The 23,275-nt window shown below is 60.5% G+C and overlaps 2 protein-coding genes across 2 annotated transcripts in view; one reads left to right on the top strand and one right to left on the bottom strand.

Annotated features, from left to right (window-relative positions):
* Positions 1–6,887: 6,887 nt before the first annotated feature.
* On the top strand, positions 6,888–9,047 carry PITX3 (paired like homeodomain 3). Its single transcript, XM_044420187.1, has 3 exons — positions 6,888–6,996; positions 7,769–7,974; positions 8,508–9,047. Exons 1-3 carry the CDS (start codon positions 6,888–6,890, stop codon positions 9,045–9,047), a joined length of 855 nt encoding a protein of 284 aa, XP_044276122.1.
* A 2,827-nt stretch (positions 9,048–11,874) lies between these two features.
* Positions 11,875–23,275, bottom strand: part of NOLC1 (nucleolar and coiled-body phosphoprotein 1) — a 14,066-nt gene continuing 2,665 nt past the window's right edge. The window contains exons 2-14 of the mRNA XM_044420042.1: positions 23,106–23,161; positions 22,591–22,715; positions 21,203–21,309; positions 19,752–19,926; positions 18,436–18,563; positions 17,459–17,621; positions 16,912–17,046; positions 16,371–16,451; positions 15,983–16,099; positions 14,331–14,858; positions 13,588–13,697; positions 13,317–13,400; positions 11,875–13,219 (exon numbers count right to left, since the gene is read on the bottom strand). Coding sequence (XP_044275977.1) covers positions 13,061–13,219; positions 13,317–13,400; positions 13,588–13,697; positions 14,331–14,858; positions 15,983–16,099; positions 16,371–16,451; positions 16,912–17,046; positions 17,459–17,621; positions 18,436–18,563; positions 19,752–19,926; positions 21,203–21,309; positions 22,591–22,715; positions 23,106–23,161 — 1,968 coding nt within the window. The 3' untranslated portion in view covers positions 11,875–13,060. The remainder of the gene's footprint in view (positions 13,220–13,316; positions 13,401–13,587; positions 13,698–14,330; positions 14,859–15,982; positions 16,100–16,370; positions 16,452–16,911; positions 17,047–17,458; positions 17,622–18,435; positions 18,564–19,751; positions 19,927–21,202; positions 21,310–22,590; positions 22,716–23,105; positions 23,162–23,275) is intronic.

Raw genomic sequence — 23,275 nt, 5'->3', positions numbered from 1 at the left:
GCGAGTGGAGCGGGGCACGCGGAGCGCGGGTCTTCCGCGGAGCGCCGCGGGCGGCGGGCGCGGGTCCCGCAGTGGCCGGGGCGGCCGGGCCGGGCGCGCTGGGGCAGAGCAGCGCTGCACATCTTGGTGGAGGGCGCGGCTGCGGGGCGGGAGCGCCGGCGCCTCGCGGGTCCCGGCTCCCGGGGGAGCGCTCTCGCCGTCTCCCCGGAAAGACCGGGGCTGGAGCACGCTCCCCCCTCCCCGCCGCGGTTCTGTGAAGGCTGTTGCTAGCAGGGCCGGCTTTTTAGTCTGGTTTAAACCCGCGCCAGATGTCGTCTCCGGCGATGGCGGCCTCCGGATGAGCGCCGCGCAGCTCTCCCAGGTTCGCGACGGGGGCTTACTTACCGGGGCCGGACCGTGTCGCTCTTGGTTCTCCCCTCCTCCTCCTCCCTTCGCCCTTCCCTCGCATTGCCGTCTCCGCCTCGCTCTGCCCCTCAGAGTTTGTTAAGATTAGCAGAAAAAATGGTCGCCCTGGACGGAGATGATTCAAACTAGAACGATGATTAGACCTGCCAACGACCCAAAACATCGAGGCCTTAAACGAAAAACCAAGCCCAGAGGTGCGTTATCAGTTCTATTTGGTGTGAATGGTTTGTAGGTTCCTTCTCCTAATCAAAACGCTTCTTGATTTTCCATGTGTTTTAGCAACTTTTGGTAGAAAAGACAAGATTTTCCAGAAGCTGAGTTCGAATGTACGGACAATATCTGGATTTTTTTCGAAAGAAATCGTAGCCGCCCCCGTAGACATAAGACCAGAGAACAAATCGTTGTACGAAAATGTTTCACTGAAATGCAACAAAGCCTCAAGCGAGAACTGCAGTCCGACTGGCGCGGGCCGCAAGCGGGAATTGGCCTCCGCCGTTGCCCCCCGTTTCGGCGAGCGCGCCGCGATGTGCTCGGCGCCGAGCCCCGCCTCCGCGCCGCCAGCCGCCGGCTCACCGGGCTCCCTGCTCGCGCGGCGGCAGCCCTCTGCGTCCGCCGCCCGAGAGCTGCGCGGGGGCCGGGAAGCGGCGTGGGCAGCGGCGCAGCGGAGCAAGAGCCTAGCCGCCCGAACCGGCGGCCTCGTCCGCGGAAGGCGCCCGCCCGGGGCCGGCGCTGCCGCCCGCCGCCCAGTGCGGCGCCCCGGGAGGGTGGGTGGGCAGCGCCGCTTCAGCCGCCGCCCCGCCCCGGGCCCGGCCTCGTTCGTGGCGATGGCCCCGAAGCGAGTGGCCCCGCGCTCAGCCCGCGGCGCTTCGTCGAGGCTGAGCAGCGCGGCGTCCGGCCTGATGTCGCAGCCCGGAGCCAGCGGACGCGCCGCCGTCGCTGCTCCCGACCGAGCGCGGCTCCGTGCAAGAGGTGCGCGCGGTGCAGCGCGCTCAGACGCGCTGCGGAGGCCCGGGGGCACCCGAAGCGGAGCGCTCGGTGTTTCGCGGGCGGGGGGCGGCCCGGGCCCTCCTCCGGGGGATCGCGCCGCGCGACTGCCCACAGGGAGTTCGGGGCATGCGGGGACCCGCGCCGGCCGCGCAAAGGGACCGGTCCGCGTGCCCCGGTCGCCCCTCTCCGAGACCCCGCCGGCTCTGCTTGCGGCCAGAGCTGCCTCGGCGGGCGCCCGCACCGCCGGTCCGCTTGCCTGGCAGCCCGGGGCCGCCCGCTGGGACCGGCGAGCAGGGCCGCGAGCGCACCGTTTTGCCCGGGCGGGCGGCGCGGGGTTGCGGTGCAAGTCGAGCTTGTCCCCGTTTGGTGCTGCCAGGGCTGAGCTCGCGGCGCGGGACGGCAGGCCGCCTCGATGCGCCGCTCTCCTCGACAGGGAAGCCCTGGCGAGCGGGGAGGCCGGAAGGAAGCCCGCCCGGCTCGCTCCCGCTCGCCGCGGCCCGCCGGCCGGCAGCGCTCAGGGGCGCTCGGGCGGCTTCCCGGGGTAGGAGAGAAGGCGCGCCGGGCCGGGCACGCTCCGCCTGGCCCGTAGGTCCCGAGGCGCCCGGGCAAGCGCTCCGTGCCTGCGACCACGGCGCCCCCCCCCCCTCGCGCCGAGCCCTGGCGCACGCAGCCACGGCCGGCGGCCCCACGGAGCCCACCTGGCCCGAGGCCGGAGCGCGCCGGGCGGCCGCGCCGGGCGCAGCACCCCTCGGCTCGCGGGGCTCCGCGGGGCTTTCCGGGAAGAGCCAGGGGGCTCGGCCGCTGAGGGCGGGGCCGGGCCAGGCACCCCCGCCGCTGCCGGACCGCCTCCGACCGGGACTGGGGCGCCAGACTGCTCCAGGCAGCTCGCGCAGCCGGCAGCCACGGCCACCCGCTGTCGGAGTCTTGGCGACATGGTTCCCCTGCTTTCTTCTCCCGCCGCACGCTAAAAATCCTCACCAGCAGAAACCCTTTACTTTCATCGTGCAATAATCACGTCTTCGAAGACTGAACCGGAGAGTGCCCGACGTCACAGCAAGCTGGGCAGCTGTGATCCCACACGTGAGCGCTTGTATAAAAATAATACAGGTGCCGGAGCATTTCCTATACAGCAACGTGAAAACAGGCACCGAGGCACGGGATGATGCGTGCGTTTGCTCCAATGTTCCCATAAACTTCCTCCCATGCGGTTTTTATAACAAAACAATTGCTTTAATCCATCCATCTAGGGACTGCTTCACTGGGTCAAAACTTATTCTGTCTGTTCTATCTGAATGGCTGGAGTTTCTGCCAATATTTAATTAGCGGAATACTAGCTGTTTCCCAAGCAATACGTTATGGAACCAGATTTTGATTTTACTACTTGTGTGCTTCGGAACAGTTTCTCCGATTTTTCTTGACACAGTCCTTAAATTTTTGTGCGAAAGAGCTGCAACCAAACATGCCTCCCACCAAACTGAACGGAAGACAGAGAGCTGCCCAGCCTGTTCCTCTCGCTTGTTCCAACAGGGACTGAAGGCGCATCCTCTGAGCACCTTGAAAGAAGAGCGGGGAATAAGGGTGGAGAAGAAAGGGAGCCCGAGAGAGAGTGCTGTGCTGTCCGGGCACCGCAGACGTCCGCCAGTCTCTTCTGGATGCCGCGTTCATACGCATCTTTTAGGATCCGGTCTTTAACAGCCTCGATAGCCAGGGCAATCGGCCCCCAGCCGGAATAGCCTATTCCTCGGAGGGTCCTGCTGGTCGCTTCACTCACTTCCAAGGCTGCCTTTGGCCCCTCCTGTGGCGTGTGGCCCTGGAATTCTGCGCTGATGGGCCAGAGCAAGGAGAAGCAAGTGAAGGTCCCTTCCTTCCTTCCGTCCTTCGAAGTGACGAACTGGTATATTTCACCTGGAGCATTCACGTGCGGACGCAGGCGCCGTCTAGGCCAGGCAGCTGCCCATAGGACACGAGGAGGATCCCCCTCCTGCGCAGCTCTCGTCCCGGCGCCGTCGCCACCTCACCGGGCAGCCGATGCTCGAAGAGGCCCTCCTTCGGTTGGTCCTGCAGCTCCAAAGATCAGCTTCCTGGGGGCCCCTCAGGTTCCAGTTCGGTGGGGGAGGCCGGCAAGTCTCTCCCTCTCTGCCTTTCTTCATCATCATTTTGAGCACCTCCATCATGTCTCCCTGCACTCGCCTTTTCGAAAGCTAGGCAGACCTGGCTGAGACCCCACAGGGGAGTTGTCGCAACCCCCTCCTCATCCGGGTTCGCCTGCTCTGCACTTTTTCCAACTCAGTGATGTCCTTTCTCAGGTAGCGTGATCAGAAACGTACGCAAAGGTTTGTCCGAGGCGAGCACGGTCTTAGCAGCGCCACTTTCGGGACCTTTCCCAATTGTGCGCGGCGTGGAGAGCGCCTCGCATCGCAGCCGCCCTGCAGGGGGCTGGCTGGCGTTTGTGCCACCGCACCGGGATCCCCTCCCTCAGCCTCTGCGTGAAGCCAGCCGTTTTGCCCCGTGCGTGCTTCCCACCCTTCCTTACCGGAGCTGCACTTGGCGCTTCGGTGCCCCTCCTCCCGGCTTGGAGAGGTCCGTCGGGAGCCCCTCGAGATCCCTTCTGGTTTCAACCACCCTACAATTTTGGTGTCCCCAGTAAGCTCAGCCGCTGCGCTGCTCACTCGGTTTCTCGTTCTACCGGTCCCCATGCTGGCCCCTGTGGGACCTTCCTTGCCCTTTGCATCACTCTCCTGAGAGAAAGCACCATTTATTCCCACTCTCTGCCTCCCTTAACCTTTCCAAAGGCTTAATGTGGCTTCCAACAAAGTAAAATAGTACAAATAACATTTACAACAAATTAAGCAGCTGCAATTGAGAATTGTTTAAAACCACCAGGAACTTGCCTGCCAAAGGCCGGCGGAAGAGGCGGCTTTTACAATCTCCTCTGAAAAGCCTGAAGCTGCATGTGCTTCTGCAATGGCGTGTCTTCTGTTGAATTTTTATTGCAAGCCACAGAGAAGTGGTGCATCATTAGGCAGCCCACCTTCCTCTTCAATGCAAGTAAGTCGCGCAGGGCAGCCCCGTCAGGGCCAGGGCCGTTTCACCCCCCTGGGGCAACGCTGCCAACCGCCTTCTCGCCCCACACCCTGCCCTGTGCATCCTCTGCGGATCACGGAACAGTTCCCGGGGTTGCGTTGCATGAGGGGTCCAGCGGCTGCCCAGGCCCTGCGGGGAAGCAGCAGTGCCCGAGACCAAGATGGGAAGGAGGCTGGGGGCCTGCGCAGCTGCGGCAGGATAGCACAAGCCCGACCCCAGCCCTGCCGAAGCAGAAGGCCAGAAACTGTCTGTGCATCTGGGTCGTTTCCAGAGGCCAACGCGGCTAAAGCACGTCAGGGTGCTCTGTGCAAAGCATTAACCTGCCCAGGCTGTGGATTGTGAACCAGGTGGATCCCCCGTTCCTCTCTCGCCCCGATCCCTTCATCATCCTGAGGTCTTCAGCCCCATGCCTGGAGCAGGTAGCCCTGGGGAGCGGGCAGCATCGGCACGCTTGAGCCCTGGCTCTCAGCCGGCTCCCTGGCACCAGGGCATGGCCTTGACCCCAGCGCTGGCCTTGACCCCACCTTAGTCCACATCTGCATGAAACCGCTGCGTGGGGCAGCTGCGGCGCGTGTTGCCACCGGTGTGCTTGGGCGACAACCCGTCCCAGGTGTTTTTTTCAATAAGGCTGTTCTTTGCTCTGTTTGAGCTGCTGGAAATCTTTGAATGTCTCTGACTGTACGGTATTTTTATTGCATGCTGTTGTCTTGTTTTTAGGGAGCGTTGTAAACTGCCCGGAGAACTTCAGCTATGAGGCAGGTTAGAAGTGAAATAAAAGAATGAAAAGCTTCCCTATAGGAAGTTAAGCTGATAGGCAGGATAAAAGTTAACAGAAAACCTTACACTGAATGTGCTAATAGCAGTAGGGAGCATGAAGATCGTGAGTTCACCAAGTCTGAAATAGGAAAAAATGGACATTGAAGTACGAGATGAGAAAACAACGCTATGAGTATATCCAGCCTGGATAGGAGTTTTCCTAAAGCCGAACTTGAGCTGTTTTGAGACACTGAACAGCGGGTGGACTTTTTTGAATACCCTGAATTGGAAATAGCAGTTAAACTTAAATCCAGTGCTAGGAAGTCGCCATAGAGGAATTCCTCCTTGAACAACTCAAGGCCCGTTTCTTCCTGGAACTGGAAAGGAACGCTGCTCTGACGGGGAGGAGCAGACCCACCGCTGGCCGGCAGCTCCTGTCCTAAGGGAACGCATGTGCAGCCAGGGCACGGATGTGCTCAGATTCTCAGGAAGACGGGAAATAGGAATACTGGGCAGCACCAGCATGTGGCTTCAGCGCATGGCTTGGAGTTGCCCGGTCCGAGTCGGCGCACGGTTCCATGTACCTCCAGCGAGAGTGCAGACTGGGGCATTTGGCCGAGAGCAGGCAGCAGCGTGAGCGGGTGCTGCTTTGCTGCAGCCAGACCCAGGGCCAAGCTGTGCCTCAGCAGGTGAAGGGGAGAGTCGAGTCGGACACTGAGCAGTGCTGTGGGAACCCATGGAAGAGATGCAGTCACACAAAGAGGAGGAAAGGCCATCTCTGCTTCCTTGAGAGAGGAGCTTAGTACATTCAGAGACAGACAAGTTGCACGCATCTTAACCAAGTCTCAGTCCCGGGAAGGCGTGCTCCCTGCATTGCTGCAGTTCCAAACAGCATGCAAAAGCTGCAGCAAAAATGAGTGCCACCGAGGACCTGCACTCCTCACACAACCCATAACCTGTTGCGCAGTTCCCTTCACAGTGCATCCTGTGTGAGGACACCCACTGACGGGGTGGGGGTGGGCACACACGGCTGCTTGCTTGCTTGCTTGCTGTGTGCATGCGCATGTCCGATGGCTAACGCTTACATTCACGCATGCCTAGAAGGAATTGGTTGTAAAGGTTTTCCTTTAAGAACACTTACATTTCTTGCAAAGAAGAAAAAAACCATGTGCGTTATGTCGCACACATTCACGTGGGCAGCCTTAACTCACTGAGGAAAGTGCAGACTGAAGCAACAGACATCAGGGAGGCAGGGAGGCCTGGCCAGCGAATTCGGGAGCAGCACCCCCTCCTGCCGCTGTGGGTCTGTGTAGCACCGGGTCGCCCTCCCGCTCCTCTGGGAACGGGGCTGGCAGCAGAGGCAACCAGAGCTGCTCCCTGGTGTTTGAGGGCCGGCCAGCTCCCCTGCCATCCCTGCACAGAAGGGTCTGCAAAGAATAACAGCGGCCGGCCATCCTGCCCTGCCTTGTCCTGCCTGGCCCGGCCCAGCCCAGCCCCCAGGGCTCCCGGCCCCATGGAGCCCCTCGGGGGTTCGGTCACGGGGCCCGCAGCATTCGCACGGGGCTTCTTGGAGCCTCCCGTGGCCCTCGGTCGCATCCCGGGCGCCTCCCCTGCGTGGCCCCCCAGCAGCTCCCCACCCGTTCTGTTCCAGGCCGATGGAGTTCCACCTGCTCACTGACTCGGAAGCCCGCAGCCCCGCACTCTCCCTCCCAGACTCCGGGACGCCTCAGCAGGAGCACGGCTGCCAGGGGCACGACCACAGCGGTAAGTGCCAGCGGGCCTCCCCTCCCTCGGAGGTGCGGGCTGCCCCCGGTGGAAAGAGGTGCGGCTGGCCCAGGCTGCCTTCGTCCCCTGCGGTGCCGTGGCCGAGCGCGGCCCTGGGCACACACACGAGTTGGGCTCGGGCCTGTTGGGCTGCATCAAATACGGCACCTGAAATGTAGTTGAGCGAGGTCTGCTCAGGTGCCCTTCCGAGGGGTTGGTTTGTTCCCTTGTGTCTGGGGGCCCCGATTCTGGCCCTCCTGGCATGCGGGAAGCAAGGCCTGCCCCCCACCCCACAGCGGGATCCCTCCACCTTTTAGTGCCACCGGCTTGTAAGCTTAAGGGTGCTGCCTGTTCCTTTGGTTCGAAAGCAAACTCTGCCCCCCTTGCCCTGCCCGGAGATCCAGGGTGGGAGCCCAGGAGGGATCGCAGAGCCAGTGGCACAAGCAGGCGCCAGGTCGGCCCCCTCTGACAAAGCCATTCTGCAGAGAAGTGTGGGGGTGATTCAGCGAGCATATCATGGGGTGCAGGGGGGAAAGGGTGCCAGGCCCAGGGAAGCTGCACTCTCTTCCTCACCGTCCTCAGGAAATGAACTGGGCTGAACTGGAACTCCGACCAGCCTGCTTGTCTGGGGAAGGACCCCATGAGAAGGCCCGCAGGGCTTCCCTTAGCGTGTGCCAGACGCAGCAGGGGTGCCGGGCTGCCTCCCTCCCAACTGGGGTGCAGCCCCCCCTTCCCGCACGCCTCCATGGCGACCCTGCGGTTTTGCTCTCAGACACAGAAAAGCCGCAGCAGAACCAGACCGATGACTCCAACGCCGAGGACGGCTGCCTGAAGAAGAAGCAGCGCCGGCAGAGGACGCACTTCACCAGCCAGCAGCTGCAGGAGCTGGAGGCCACTTTCCAGAGGAACCGCTACCCTGACATGAGCACCCGCGAGGAGATCGCCGTCTGGACCAACCTGACCGAGGCCCGAGTGCGGGTACGCCTGCCCCGCCCCACCCCACCCCACCCCGCCGGGTCCTCCCCGAGCGTGGCCGGAGCAGAGGGAGGGCCCAGCCCCATGACAGGCAGAGCAGGGCGACCCTCCACCTGAATCCGGGGGGGCGGCCCTGGTGGGTCAGCAAGGACCTGCTGTGTTCCGGCAGAGAGGCGCACGGCTGCACGGTCATGTGCCCCAGAGGCCGGTGAAACGGATACATTTTGAAGGAACCCCCGATTCCAGCGTGTCTGTGCACCGGCCTTCCTCCACATGCTGCCACCCAGCTGTGTTGGATACATGGCTCAGGATGATGGGCAGGGCAGTCCCACCACCTCTGGAGGGCAGGCTGCTGTGCACGCGCCATGATGCCACGCGTGGTGCTCCGCGCCTACCGCCCCTCGCTTCGCGAGCCACCTGCCAGCCGAGGCCCCAGTGGGCTTGCCCCCGAGCCCCCTGGTTTCCAGCGCCTCAAGCCAGGCCAGCTCGCTGCCCTTTGCCACCGAAGGCTGAGCAGGTGCTCCTCGCCCTTCCAGGTGTGGTTCAAGAACCGCCGAGCCAAGTGGAGGAAGCGAGAGCGGAACCAGCAGGCGGAGCTGTGCAAGAGCAGCTTCGGGGCCCAGTTCAACGGACTGATGCAGCCGTACGATGAGGTGTACGGCGGCTACTCGTACAACAGCTGGGCCACCAAGGGCCTGGCGGCCAGCCCGCTGCCGGCCAAGAGCTTCCCCTTCTTCAACTCGGTGAGCGTCAACCCACTCTCGTCGCAGCCCGTCTTCTCCGCGCCCAGCTCCATCGGCTCCGTGCCCGTGGCCTCCTCCATGGTCCCCTCCACCGTGACCGGCGTGCCCGGCCCGGCCCTCGGCACCCTCGGCAGCCCCGGCCTGAGCCCCGCCGCCTCGTCCAGCGCCTGCCCCTACGCCAGCCCCTGCGTGTACCGGGACACGTGCAACTCCAGCCTGGCCAGCCTGCGGCTGAAGGCGAAGCAGCACGCCAACTTCACCTACCCGGCGGTGCAGACGGCAGCCGCCTCTGGGCTGAGCCCCTGCCAGTACGCGATGGACAGGCCCGTATGAAGGGCGCCCCACTGAGCGCCCCGCCGCCGCCGCCGCCCAGGCACGCCCCGCATCCCCGCCGGTCCTCTCGCCACCAACAGAGCGGGGCCTCTCCGGAGAAGTGTGCGAACTCACGGACAAGCCCGGCGGGCAGCGGCACCCCCGGGCAGCTCGGAGTGCCACGTCGGCCTGGCCCAGCCATTGTGCTGCACCCGCAGCTCAGGGAGAGGGAGAGGCCGGCGGCTCGGCTCTCGCAGAGGGACAGAGGCGCCTCGGCTCCCGGGTGTGCCCGCGCCCCTCAGCCGCCCCAACCAAAAGCTGTGCGCAAGAACGGACGGGGTGCGCCGGCCAAGCCCGCGCGCAATGCGCCGGGCCCCTTTCCTTTCCCTTCCCTTCCCTTGGCCCGGCCGGGCGCTGCGTGGTTGGCAGAGGGCGCTGTGCGCGGAGCGCAGAGGGGCGCGGGGGGCCAGGCAACGCCGCGCGGGGGAGCTGTGCGGGCATCTTGGCAAGGGGCCGCAAAAGCTGCCGGCAGGCGACCAAGCGAGGTGCGGCGCCGGGAAGAAGGCCGGGGTGCCGCGGAGAGCAGGCCCAGGCCGGCAGAGGCAGGAACCGGCTCCGGCCCCCGCCGCACGGGCTCTGGAGTATGTGGGCTCTGGAGTATGTCGGGAGCAGTGGGGCTGCCTCGGCCCGCCTGCGCCCAGGACGGCGCCTGGGAGGGCTCCGCGGCTGCTGGCCCCTCCGCCACCGGAGCGGGCAAGGAGGTTGCTTCTGTCGGATGCCAGGCGGGAGGTCCACGGGCGCACACAGAGCCGCATCCCATCAATTTCCTTCGGCAATAAGCAGCGCCCGCGCCCCCAGCACGAATAAAATCAGTCAAACCACGCTGACCACATGCACGCAGTTATTCCAGGAAGCCCGGCCGAGGCAGCGGCTCCCCTGCTCCTTTGGCGGGCAAAAGAGAAGCCCCACGACACGCGCTTGCCTTTGCCTGATAGGCTTCCTTGAACCCTTGGCCAAGGGGCCCCAGAGCACATTGCTAGGTCTGAAATATACCTATTTGGTAATCCACAGACTGCTCACAGTGTCCTCCGTTCCAGAACATTTCAAATTTTACATCCAGCTTCTCAAGCCTCCTGCTGAAATGTTTGAACGAGTGAAGCTCTTCCAGGCACATTTGGTACTTCAGAACCGAAATGCGACTCAGTTAAGCCCAGGCCTTTCCTGTCCACCTGAGCGGGCACAAGCCTGCCTGGGCATCCCCGCACAAAAGCCTGTGCCCCCCCTCCCGCAGTGGGGGAGGGGGCACGGCCCTCCAGGGGGCTGCGGGGTGCGCCTGAGAGGAGACTCGGAGGAGGGCCCGGCGGGAAGGGCCACCCTCTCTACGTGAAGCCCACTGCTGATGGGCTGCAGTCCTGCTTGCGGATTTGGAAGTAAGGCCGGTGCTTTAGAATTGCCCGTTCCTCTTCCTTCAGGGATCTCACTGCCTCTCTGGGTTCGAAGCGGGAAGGGAGCACTGGGGGTCCTCAGCATGAACTCAGGCGGGAGCTCAGCCTGTCTCTTCCCCGCCTCCATGCCCGTTTCCACACTTGCAAAGAGGGAGACCACGGACGGCCCTTTCCTGAAGGCGCTCTGCGCAAACGCCACTGCGCAGGGTCCACACTCGCCATGCGCACCGGAGCACGGGGAGGGGAGGGTCTGGGAAGCGGGAGCAGCATGCAAGGCAGCGGCTGAACGCCTTGCTCGTGAGCACGCCAGGAGGCACCCCGTGCTCACCCCGTCCCCTGGACACGCACGCGCAAGAGCTGTGTGGTGTGGTGGCAAGCGCCTGGCGGCTCCTGGCTCTCACTCAGCCACGGTGACCCAGGGCCTGCCCCACGCGCTGGGCCTCGCCTGCCTCACGGGGCGGCTGTGAGGACAACACGGAGCCCTGCAGGCACCTCGGGTTCCTCACAAGGGAAAGGGCAGGGAGTCATCCTGTGATGAGCACAGAAGCGTGGCGGTCCCAGGAAACACACGTTCGCACCGTCCTGCTACGAGAAAGCTGACCCACATGCTCTGCCGTGCCTCCCTGGAAGGCATGACAGCCGCCCCCCCACTGGCCGGCTATGCCTGCACACACGTCTGGCCTTGGCCCGGCCCAGCCGCATCCCACTGGAGATGGACCGTGCCTGCAAAGTCTGCGGGAGCTCAGAAGGCGCCTCCTGAAACTGCCAGCCACCGTAAAGCAAGCTCATAGTCCTCAGAGCTGTGAAGAGACACCTCAGAAGAAACAGGCCCCATGGAAGTGCTGAGCCAGATCCGCAGTGGCCACCAGAGGGCTCTGAGGCTGGCCGGAGGGCGCGTTAGCCAGAGCGTGCCCACCAAAGAGTGTGTTCCGAGGCCTCTGCGCAGTGGACACAGCAGGCAGTGGCCCCCAGGGAGGCAGGCAGCAGCTCACCGAAGGCCCGCCTGCCCGGCCGGCGTCCCCGCGCCATGCCTCTGCAAAGCCCCCGAGCGTGACTGCGCCTCCCCACTCCCGGAAGGCCCGTGGCAGGGGAGCCCCTCGGGGGCATCGACACGTGGGGGCAGGCGGCGGGGGGGTGGGAGGAAGCGCCTGGACCCGCAGCCTCCGCCTGCCTGGCCGCAGCCTCCTCGCGGTGGCTTCCACCCTCGCCGCAGGAGCCTGGCCAGCCGGCAGGTGATGCCCGGGGGACGCCACCTGCGCCCCACCCACAGGCCACTTGTGTGGCCAGAGCCCAACAGGCCAGCAGGGGAACATGGAACCGCCTCCTCTGCCCTGGGATGCCGGGAAGGCTCGTCACGGCCTCTTCCAACACATCCTTCTAAGGCTGGGCCAAAATGGCCGACGTGTACGAAACATTTTTATTGTACTAGAGACGCTTCTCTTTGGACAAAATCACCACTTTCCCACACAGTGTAAAAGTCACATCTTGACAGGCCCTTGTGCCTGTTCTCCTGCAGCGAACAAGCCGGGATGTGAAAGGAACAACCTATCTGGGCATCCGGGTATTTTGTCACCTCATTTTAACCCTGAAATAAAATGCTGACGCAACGTCTGCTGTGGGTGGATTTTGAGTCACAGCGACACTCAAGGCAGGGGGAGCCAAAATGGCCCGACGGCAAGCTGGACTGCCGCGTCACTCTTCGGGCAGGGAGCAAGGCAGCAGCGCACTCCCCTTGCAGAAACGTCCCGGCCCCCCCGCCCCCCCGCTTGTGACCCACCTGCCCTCACTCTGCCGCGGCCCGTGTGGTCGCCCGCAACACATCCCAGCGAGCCCGTTGCGCAGCCCACCCACGGGGCCAGGGAGCGGCACTGCCGCTTTCCATGGCAGTGGAGGGGCCAGGGAACAGAGCTCCCGCCGGACGCAGAGGCCGCTGTGCATGCCGTGCTCGGTGGGCAGAAGCGCTGCACGAGGCCCCTTCCCTGGCTGGGCGGCCATCACGCGATGACCAGTGCAGCAGGGCAGAGTGACTTCCCTGTCAGCCCTTTCCCTGCCTGGCTGCTGGAAAGAACTGGCGCGGTAACTAAATCTGAGGCTGCGAGTGGTTGTTTCTCGGCAGCCATGGCCAGTCAAGGAAGAGACCTTCCTGGGCCCGGCCACGGGGCCCGGCTGCTGGAGGACGGGGGCTTTCAGGGCGTCCCAGAGAAGACTGAAGGGGGCAGACCAAACCTGGGAAAGCTGGCAAGCCACTCTGCTTGAAAGGCACCCGGCAGGCAATTTTAAACCGAGCAAGGGGGCGTCCTTCAAACTGCACGTAAGGCCCGCTCCCCGCAGAACGTGAATGCGACGGAGCAGGCAACTCAGCGGCTTGCAGGAACTGAACTCTGGGCACCTAAAGTAAACGACACACAGCCAGCGCCGTCTGGGATCCAGACAGGCACAGCCACGCATCTCCCCATACGCCCTGCAGCTGAGGGGCGAGCGCCCTGCGCATGAGCGGAGCGAGGGTCGTGTGAGGCAACGTCCCGCAGGGAATATCCTCCGCCGCGTTGTCCTTTCACGGGCTCAAGGGCCCTGCAGGCGGCTGAGGCCCTAGTCGCTGTCAAACCGGATGGAGTTTATCTGTGTGGAGATGGTGCCGCCGCAGTAGCTTCCCCTCTTCTTCTTGGTCTTCTCGTGGCGGAAGGACTTGCCCTTGGTGAACTTCAAGACGTCGTTCGCCTTTGCAGCCCAGTCGCCAGCAGCTCCTTTCTGCGAGAGGAGGACGGTCAGGGCAGCGGCCCACGAGCCTGCAAGCGCTCTCGCAAGGGGGCCGCGCGTCGCTGCATGCGGCTCAGCGCCGCCTTACCTTGGCCTCGAAGGAGTTGTTCGCTAGCCGCGTGTCCACCTCTACTTCCTCTGCTCTCACTCTGCGGAAGGGGCTGGACTGCTGCTAGAAAAGGAGGGGCAGGTGGCATTGTCACGCTGGCTGCAGCTGCCATGAGAACCTGACGGGGAGCGCAAGGTCGCCCTGACCGCCGCCATCCCTCAGGCAGGAGGCGCGCCACCGGGAACAAAGGTTCCGGCAGCTCTCCTTACCAGAAGAACCGCCGCTCAGCTCGGCCCGCTGCCGCACTCACCCGTTTTGTCTTGGGGAACGTGTGCGGTGTTCTGGGCTTCACCTTCTTCACTTCGGGGGTCTCCATCTCTTGCTCACCCTCCCGTTTCTTCTTGATTGCACCTGCCATGTCTTCCACAGTGAGTACACAAACAGAAGAGGCCTCACTCAACGGCACACTCACAGGCGGAACGGGACTCCTCACTGGGCCCCCAGGCAAAGCTGTGGGCGTGGGGAGCCGCCCGGCTCTGGCCTGGGGCCAGCAGGCCTGCCCGAGAGGAGCCTGCAGGCCGCACGTCCCTGGGAGGAGCCGCACACGCCTGGCGCCAGAGGGGCCCTGCACAGGCAGAGCCAGTTCACTTGGGGGCCTGAGCCACAGCCCTGCATGCGGGGGTGGCCTGCCCTCCCCACTCCCTTCAGCACAGCCACAAGGAGACCAAGCACTGGCTTACAGGCTCGAATCACCAGAACTGAGCTGGAGTGGCGGGGCCTGGCTAAGGCTCGCCTGGAGTTGTTCTTCTAAAGGTAAGTAGCAGTTTAATGCCACGAGGGAAAACCGTTTTGCTCCAGGGTCACGCGCAGCCATGGGGAGCGCCTTCCCAGGGCCTTCCTCCACTGCTGCATGCAGGCGGCATGCCAGCGCCTGCTCTCCTGGCGCAGGGGGCCCTGCCGCCCCCGCCCGCTGCCCTGCCTGGCACCCTCCTCTGCTGCCTCCACACTGGCGCCTGGCCCGAGCCACACACTGCCCCCTGGCCCGTGCCTCACCTCCGTTCACGGCCCCCTCATCAGAGCTGCTGCTCGTGGAGTTGCCGGCCTCTGCCACAGCCGGCTTCCTCGAGGCCGGCGTTTTGCTCACGGGGGTGGACGAAGACTTCGGCCGCTTCTTCCCAGAGGCGGTGCAGCCTCTTTTCGCTTTCGCCTTCGCCCCCCCTCCTTGCTGTCCGTCCTCTTCCTCACTGGAGCTATCGGAGGAACTGCTGCTGGAGGAGGGCGGCGGCGGCTTCCGGGCCACCGCACTGACGCCTTGTGCCGAGGGGCCGGCCGGCTTCCGCCCGGGCGCACTGGGCTCCTCCTCGCTGCTTGAGCTGCTCGCGTCTGAGCTGCTCGCTCTGGAGACTGGGGGGACGGCTTTGGCGCTCGGTTTGGCCCCCTTCGCGACAGCAGGGGACTTTTTAGGCGCGCTTTTCTCCTCAGCGTTGGCAGCGGGTTTCTTCACCGCCACCCGAGGAAGCTTTTTCTCTGTTTTGGCGGCTGCGGACTTCACAGGGGCTTCATCCTCAGAACTGTCAGAATCTAGCATGGAAACGGATGATTAAAAACTAAACTACATTGACAAAACCAGTTTTGCAGCACCAAGTATTTATTCATTTATTTTTCTGATTTATATCCTGCCTTTTTCTTTTCTAAAAATCTCAGGGCGGCTTATATCCTCCTCCTTCAGTTCTCAGTCTTCTCTTCACAAAAGCAGCCCTGTGAGGTAGGCTGGGCCGAGAATCGGCGAGCATTTTGTTACATTCTGTCACTCATCTGGTGACTGGAATTTAATGGTCCCTCCGCGCAGAGCAGGGCAGGGCACTCTGGGAGGGTGGATCCCCAGGCTCCGGCAGTGGCAGCCTGCAGCCCCAAGTGTCCAGACGCCAGGCCTCCAGTGGAACTGGGCTCCAGCGCCGGCCCAACAGCTGCCACTATATGGGCCAGGCGGGGCGCCGGGACACGGAGGGCGCACCTCCCTCAGGCCTGGAGTCCCGGCAGAACGGCTGCGCCATGGCGGCGGCAGAGGGCACCTTTCCCAGTGCCATGGCAACAGAGGCGCCACATAGAGAATGAAACGCTGGGCAGTCTCTTCGCAATGCACACAGCTACAAAGTAACTCTAAAAACCTTCTAGCAGGCTGGAAGATAAGCCTCTGCTCACGTCCAGAGGGCTGAACCCCGGTTGGGAACTCCTCCCCCAACCCCTTCCCCTCTCGGGAAAGCAACATCCCCGGGGCACTCCCGCTGGCGAGGGCCCTGCACAAGCCCTCCAGCCAGGCGGCTCATCCCTCGCAACGGCTTGTCCCGGCTCAGGCAACGGAACGGGCAACGACCCCCCGCCGAAACACCTCTGTGCTCCTGGCCGGCCTGGGTAGCCGGGGCTGCCTCTGCCTCCCCCGAGCTTCCACCACTCCCACGGCCCAGTCCGCAAGGCCGCCTTGTTGGAATCCAGGCAGGGTGACCCGGGTCGCTCACTGAGGGTGGCGGCCCTGAACGGGGAGACCAAGCCACGCGGATCCGATGAGCGTCTCTCAGCAGTGACGCTGCCCAGTCGCCTGCTGCGGCAGAACCGGCCAAGTGGCAAGGCAGCGTGTCGCTCCTGCTCGCGGGCCAGAGCCAGGGGCTGCGGATCATCCATGGGGCGCCACGCGCATCCCCTCGCACCTGAGCTGTCAGAGGAGCTGGCCCTCTGCTTCGCCTGAGCTGGCTTGGCGGCTCCCTTCGCCGCCGCAGGTTTCGCCGAGGGCTTGGCTGGCTCCGCGTCTTCCTCAGAGCTGGAATCTATGCCAAGAGAGAGCATGCTTCATTCCGGGCTAGCTTCGAGGCTCACTTCTCAGCAGGCACTGCATTCAGTGGCTCTCAGGCAGGAGTGGGAGCTGCGCAAGGGGAACGCTTCCTGCCCCCAGGGGCCTCCCCACAGCCCCGGATGGGCTGCAGTCCACGTGGAGCCTGCCTCCTTCCAGCCGGCCCAGGCCTGAGGCCAGAATGCATGCTCACAACCCACTGCAGGGGCTGACCCGGAGAAATGACCTGCCAGTGTGCGGGCACCCACCTGAGTCACTGTCGGAACTCGTCTCTTCTTTTTGAGAAACCGCTTTGGGGGCAGGTGGCTGTTTACGGGCAGGTTCTTTGGCTGCAGGAAAAATACATGCTCTCACTGCTCCTTCACGGGAACCATGCAATCCCAAGGGAACAGACCGGCAACAGTTGCCACAGGCAACTTCAAATACACCAAGCAGCAGCCACGCCCTGGCAGACGCACCACTGCCCCTGCCCCACAAGGTCCGGACCGTTCCATTTCCCTCCAAGGAGGTTCCAATCAGCCCAAGAATAGAGTTCAGCTCTTAGAAAATACAGGTAATTTAAGGCTTAATCCTACCTGCAAAACACTAAAATCTGTGCAGCGATGCTTGGCCTATTGGCCTTTTCCCTGCATAACAATAGTTTAGCCTAGTAACTTAAAAGAATAGCAACAAAGGTTTCCCTCCATGGAGCATCCTTCTGCTTTCTAGAAGTTTCTGCTCCGCAGCCAACCAGGCCTTCAAGCAAGAGTGTCCAGTCACTTCTGCAGTGCCCCTCCCTCCAATACGCACCTTCTGCTTTCTTCTTGGGCCCCACCTCCTTTTTGCTACTGCCCTCTGCCTTCTTGCAAGCCTTTGTGGTGGGAGGCTGTGCTTTGCCTTTCCTCGATTCCGTGGACGAAGGGGGTGGCACGGCGCTGTACCGGCCTGTAAAGAGACAGGGGTGTTCGGGAGGACTAAGGTGTGCCCACGGCACGGCCACATGGGAAGACGCAAGCAGTGCACAGATGAAATGATGCGAACTGTCTCCAGCAGCATTCCTCATGCCTTTCAGCTTTTAAAGTGAAAAGGAACTCGGTGGTTTGTTTTTTCAATAGGGCACAGAACCTCAAACTCTCTGCCATTCATTCATTCAGAATATTTCCAGACCATCCATCACTTCTGTCCAACAGACCTAGAGCTACTTTCTGCCCATCTGTTCCGGGGTGCAAAATGCAGCTCAGTGACAGACACAGCTTTCCATCGAGTCCTGAGTTTCTGCGGAACAGAAGGCTGAACTTGCCATTCAACGAAGGAGGGGCCGCCCATGGCCTCAAACTAGCACGTTTCCCACACTCACCGGCCTTCGGCTTTGGAGTCTGCTTCTCTGCATCTGAACTGTCGGAAGAATCGTCGCTGTCGCTGCTGCTGTCGCTGCTGCTGCTCTTCTTCGCAGCCTTGCCTTTAGCCTGGGGCAATCGAGCACCTTCCAATTTTGACTGCGGTGCTTTTTTTAGCTTATTCTAATTACAGGAAAAACGATGGCAGACCACCACAATTAGGGTTGATGTTTCTCAAGACCAGCCATTCAATGCTACCAGTTTGTTTATTTTATTTTAAAAAATTGTATACCCTGCCTTTATTCCAAGGAGTACTCCAGGGCAGTGTAGAGCACATACGTTTTCCCCTGCCAGCCACACATGGCACAATAGAACTGTCAAGCCAGAGACATGGAAGGCAACTGACTGTACAAGAGGACATCACCAAGGGGCCACTACAGAAATCAAACAGACCTCATGACTGAAAGCAGAAGATGGAGAAGCGGTATTCTCACCCCCAAAACATTATCACACTGCAGTTAGTGTATACGAACTATTAATGTCCGAAATCAGAGTAAAGCTGAAAAAGGTCACTGGCAGAAACTCAGTGCCAACGTACAACCTAACCAGCCTCCCTGAGTAACTGAAAGGAGATGAAAGAGCAAATTCACCATCCCCTCTGCCTCTTGTGCACAGAAAGCAGGACGCATGAGCAAGAGGCAGGCCCTGCAAGGCTCCGTGATTTGCTGAAGCACGAAAGCAAACGGCAAGAGGCCTTGAGGAGCAAGAAACGCCCGGAACAGTAAAATGAAGCTGGGCTGTGCTTAGTGGCCACAAAACACCCCGATTTTGCATGCACGCACGTGTGCGTTCACACGCAACAGAAATGGGGAAGGGAAGGACAACGGGGCGCCCAGGAAACGGGCATGCGGCGTAACTGGGCTGGGGGGCTCAGTATGAGCACCTGCTATGCGCGCACTCCGCAGCTGCCAGGGTTAGGGTCACCTTCGCTGCTTACCTTCACTGGGGCGGCCTTCCCTGCACCACAGTCCTCGCCGCTGCTGCTGCTGCTGTCGCTGCTGCTGCTGCTCTCAGCTTTGCCATTGGTAGCTTTGGACGTCACTCTGGCAATGTTCGCTGCCACTTCTGATAAAGAAAGAATATTTCAAGTGAAGAGGGCGCCAGACAACTGGAAAAACCTAACACAGCACTTTCAACACACATATGCACCCACTCCAGCTTTGCTCCCCATTTCCCAGTTCCAGCTTGACAGGGTAGAAGAAAGAGGACCAGGAGCAGGCGACCTGCAGCCTCTGGCAGGAAGCGGGTGGCAGAAAGGGTGGGAAAGGAGGGGAGCGTGGCCCACCTGTCCCTGGCAGGCACCCCCTAGCACCTTACCCCGGGAACACGCGTGTACCTCGAAAGGAAAGAAGGTTGCTCGGCCACAGCATGCACCACCGTCTTTTGCATTCTAACCAGAGCTAGTCTTGCTCTCCATTTGATCAAGAAGAGGATTTTGGGCTGTCAGGACAACCCACGATCGAGCACAAAACCCCGCTTCCTCTGCATGCGTCAAGCCCTAAGCTGTTTCAATGCGTTACTAAGAAAACTTTTGCAACCCACCTCAAGTCTACTACTCGGGGCTAGTTACCAAACATTTCTGTAACCCAAACTGCTCCAAGCCACCCATACAAATCCTTCTGCCAGCAATCCCTGCAACAAGAGCAGTGCATTGTAACACACGCCGGAGTGGGGCAGCCACCAAAGTTTCAGAACCCCCCTGCCCTAGAGCGGGGCCGGCCACCCCTCACTTCCACGGCCGCGCTGCAGAGGCCGGGCCACCAGGGCCGTGGCATCAAAGCTCCTCCGGCAGGGAGGGGCCGACCCTGCGGGCCAGAGCGCCACCTCGAGGCACGGGGAGCGAACGGGTCGGAGGGGCGCAGGCCCCGGGCAGCCTCTCCTTGGCACTCACAGCAGTGTGGCCAGGGACCGCGCGGGCACACAGGGAGACACGGGGGAGGCCTCTGCCCTCCCCCACGCTGTCACATCTCAGTCCAGCACTGCTGTAAGGCACGAGTTCAGGCAGACCTGAGGGCAAGCACTCAGCAAGCAGGAAGGGATTTTTCTCAGCCGGGGGCTCTGCATGCTCACGCGTTTCCCCTGCTCTAACCCTGCCAAAGGCCCAAGCCCCAGTGGCGGGAACTCACCCTGTCCCACGTCTGCACAAAACCCTCACAGGCCCAGCAAATTCCATACGCGCAAAATCACGGCACAGCTTCTCTCTGTCCACTGAGACCCTCCCCGTTGCAGCACTGACTGACAAGAGCGAGTTACCTGATTTAGCAGCTGGCCTGGCGGCCTTCACAGCTGCCCCTGACTTGGGTGGCTGCTTCTTTGGAGCTTCGTCTTCAGAGTCAGAACTACTTGACTCCGAACTGGAACTCCTGGGTGTCTTCTGGGGCTTTGTGTTCACTACGGCCGCCTTCTTCACCTGGGGAACTGTTCCCTTCTAACAAAAGAAGCCGGTAAACACTGTAAGCCACAGAGCCGAGCACACTACAGGAAAGACAAGGGAGGCCAGCTGCAGCCCTTGCCCACCGTGGGATCTCGGTGCAGCCCCGCCTTCTGCTCTCCACTGCCTGCGCTGCCTGAGGGGATCTCGACACACAAGCACCACCTGCACAGCGCAAGACAAGAGCAGCCTTCCGCCCACGCTTCATTCTGATGCCTTTGCCGGCACCCACACAGAAAGTGAGCAAGAGGAGAGTCCACCTGGTTGGGCAGCCTCTGCTTACAATTCCCAGTCAATGTGTTCATTTTAAGGCTCTCCAGTGCCACATATGACAGACATTTGATATCTAATAAGGCGCTGTTGTTAAGACACAACTTTAGGAAATCTATGCCTGACAAACATCTGCACATTTGCACTATATAGGGAAGTCAATTTTATTAGTAATCTGAGATATAATTTCTTCCCCCATGGAAAATGATCCATTTCATTCGTTCATTATGACTAACAACTGGCCCTGAATTGTCACACAGTCACCATGCATGTTTTAAACAACCCAGAATTGACTACTCAAAAACAAACCATTAATCTCTTACTGGGCTGTGCATGGGTAAGGGAATTCAAAAACCCACACCATGGGCTAAGTATGAGGCATGAAGCAGGCCAGCATAAGGGAAGTACATACCACGGCAAGTCTGCATACAATGGCCGCAAATCACAGGTTGATTAATCCATGATGTGCTGAGTTGTGTGCTGCACACAAACCACTTCCGATCTGAACACGCAACCTTTCATGTGCCCAATCATATGCCGTTTCATGAGATGCAAATTTGGACACCCAAGGTTCCTTGCGACTAGTTCTCAGATTACACTGGGTAATCCAGAAACTCTTGCAGTCCCAGTGTGCACATGACGGCACACGGGGTTAGCCACTGCAGGCTGCCGTGCCCGAGAGGGAGCTCCATGTGCAGCACCCCCACCTCCTTTGCCTGAACAACCCCTGGCCAGTTCCAGCACATGCTGGGCAGTGTGGCATCCAAAAGTTGGGCTGCCGAAGGGCCAGACAACCCAACAGTTGACCCGTGGAGGTGACTCCAGGGTGTGACTACCATGAAAGGGGCAGTGCTGCCTTTAAGAACATGACCAAAGGCCTGATTTTTTTCCAACACACCCCTATCCAGCCAGGAAGGGCATTCCAGACATCCTCCCACATCTGGTGGTTCTTGGCCCGTCCCTGCAGAAGAAGGCTGGGGAGGAGAGCGGAGCATCCACTGACCTTTGCTGCCCTCCGCCTTTCCTCCTTGGAGTCCCCGGAGCTGCTCGAGTCTTCGGAGCTGCTCTCCGCCTTTCTTGGCACTTTGGGCTCAGTGACCAGTTTACCAGCTAGATTTGAAGCACATGACACGGAGCAGTTGGCCCCAAGTCAGACTCCCAACTGATCCAAGGCATACCAAAATAACCCATTTCTCCCCACCCCTTTTACAAGACTATTTCAGCCTTGAAAAAGACATGCATTCACAGTACGTGCTCTGCATCAGGGTTTTACCTTCTCATGTTAATATTTTGCAACAACTACTCTCATCAATTGACACACATAATGGAAAGAGAACAAGAAAGTCACGTCACGCTAACGTACTACCTTCTTCTCCATGCCAACTGCCAGGCTGGCAGCCATGGACAGCCCACCCACAAACCCCATTCTTGCTTATTTTTGTCCTGATTATTCCACCAAGACAACCTTTCCATGTGTTGCTACAACTGTCACCCAAGTAAAGCAGCTTTATTTACTGTGATACAATTCAACTACTTCTCGTTGCACTCAAAAGTTTGCTGTGCAAGTTTTAAGCAGCACAGGACTTGTAAAACCACTTGTAATATTCCAAACAAGATGGAGACAACTGAAAATTCCACCCCCAGAAGTAAAAAGCATTAAAGGGGAACTGCCACTGACCTAAGCAACATTTAGTGCTTGTTCAGGTAAGAGTGTCAGCATCCCGCAGTTGTCATTCTGCAGGGACACAGCCTGCACCAGCAGCTCCTCTAGAGCTGGACTGCTCTTTGGTCCTTCTGCTCCAAGAGGCCAGGTTCACAACCATGGCACTTAATGGGAGCCTTCAAAGTCACAGACAGTACATCTGACAATACTAAATGGTGGGCATGATGAGAGGGGTTGGTGTCCACACTTGCTGGCTTCTTGGAGGTTATCTCCCTGGCTACTCTTGGAAGGAATAAGCTTGACCATATGGATTTTTCAATGATCTAGCAGAACACTTCCTGTATTTTTTAACATTTAGGTAAAACTACCCAGTTCATACATTAAACCACAAGTGGTCTAATCACAACCACAATTTAACTCATGGTTTGTTGCAGGGTTAACTGCTGAATTGTTTAACTCCTAAGCAAACTGACATTCCATGTTTGAGTATCACAGTCACCCTATGAAATGGGTGACAGATTATTTAAAGAAAGTAAAAGTGAGGAGCATGCTAGAAAAAGAGCATTTGCTTACCCCTAGCAAATCATGGATCAACTAAACCGTAATTCAGCATCACATCTGAACTAGCTCACCAACTACCTCAGAGAATACAGAGGGGGCACTTGAGTTCCTCTTCAATCAAGTCCACAACTCCTGATCTGTGCTAGAAGCAAGTGAGCAACACTTACCTTGTTTTTTGGCTGGAGGCTTCTCGTCTTCACTGGAGGTCTCAGAACTGGATGAAGATTCTCTCTTTGCCTTTTTTGCAGGAGGACCATTGCGGAAAGCTGGCCGCTTTTTGGCTTCAGGTGACCTGAGGAAAAACATTACGGTGGCTATTCTTTATTAAGGTCAAGGTGAAATTTGTCCATTGTCCCATCTTAAATGATAAAGCTGAAAAGCAATAAGCACAATATTTACATGCAACACGTATGGATATGCACGGGGCACCCCTCTTCCTGCCTACCGCACCAAGCAAAACAGTCCATCATGAAGGCCAGCACGTCCAAGCAGAAAGAGCGAGAGACAAAGGCGCAACACCGGACGGAGGTGGATGGGGGACGAACACGGCTCGGTGCCTTCCACGCCCCGCGATCCACGTGCAAACACCGCCCATCCACCACGAGCAACTACCGGGAGGGCTGCCGGCGCCTCGACCGGAGGCGGACGCCAAGGCGGGCCGCGGAGACGCGCAGCCACTTACCGCAGCCAGAAGTCGAAGACCTCGAGGAGCGACGCGGCGTTCGGGTCCTGCTCCGTCTAGGAGGCAAGCACAGCGGGCCCTTCGTGAGCGCGGCGCCGCGCGGGCGACCCCGCCCGGGCGCCCCGCACTCGCCCCTCGGCCGGCGCGCGGCCGTGCGGCGCGGGCCGGCC

The sequence above is a fragment of the Varanus komodoensis genome, unplaced genomic scaffold, assembly GCF_004798865.1.
Source record: "Varanus komodoensis strain SLA01 unplaced genomic scaffold, ASM479886v1 scaffold11, whole genome shotgun sequence".
Lineage (NCBI taxonomy): Eukaryota > Metazoa > Chordata > Lepidosauria > Squamata > Varanidae > Varanus > Varanus komodoensis.
The sequence above is the reverse complement of the archived record's forward strand: the minus strand, read 5'-3'. Positions and strand labels throughout refer to the sequence as shown.

Bases quoted from the DNA above. Each gene is read 5' to 3' on its own strand.
- PITX3 (XM_044420187.1), top strand. From the start codon at position 6,888: ATGGAGTTCCACCTGCTCACTGACTCGGAAGCCCGCAGCCCCGCACTC. The intron at 6,997-7,768 runs GTAAGTGCCAGC...TTTTGCTCTCAG, and splicing joins CCAGGGGCACGACCACAGCG to ACACAGAAAAGCCGCAGCAG. The intron at 7,975-8,507 runs GTACGCCTGCCC...TCGCCCTTCCAG, and splicing joins TGACCGAGGCCCGAGTGCGG to GTGTGGTTCAAGAACCGCCG.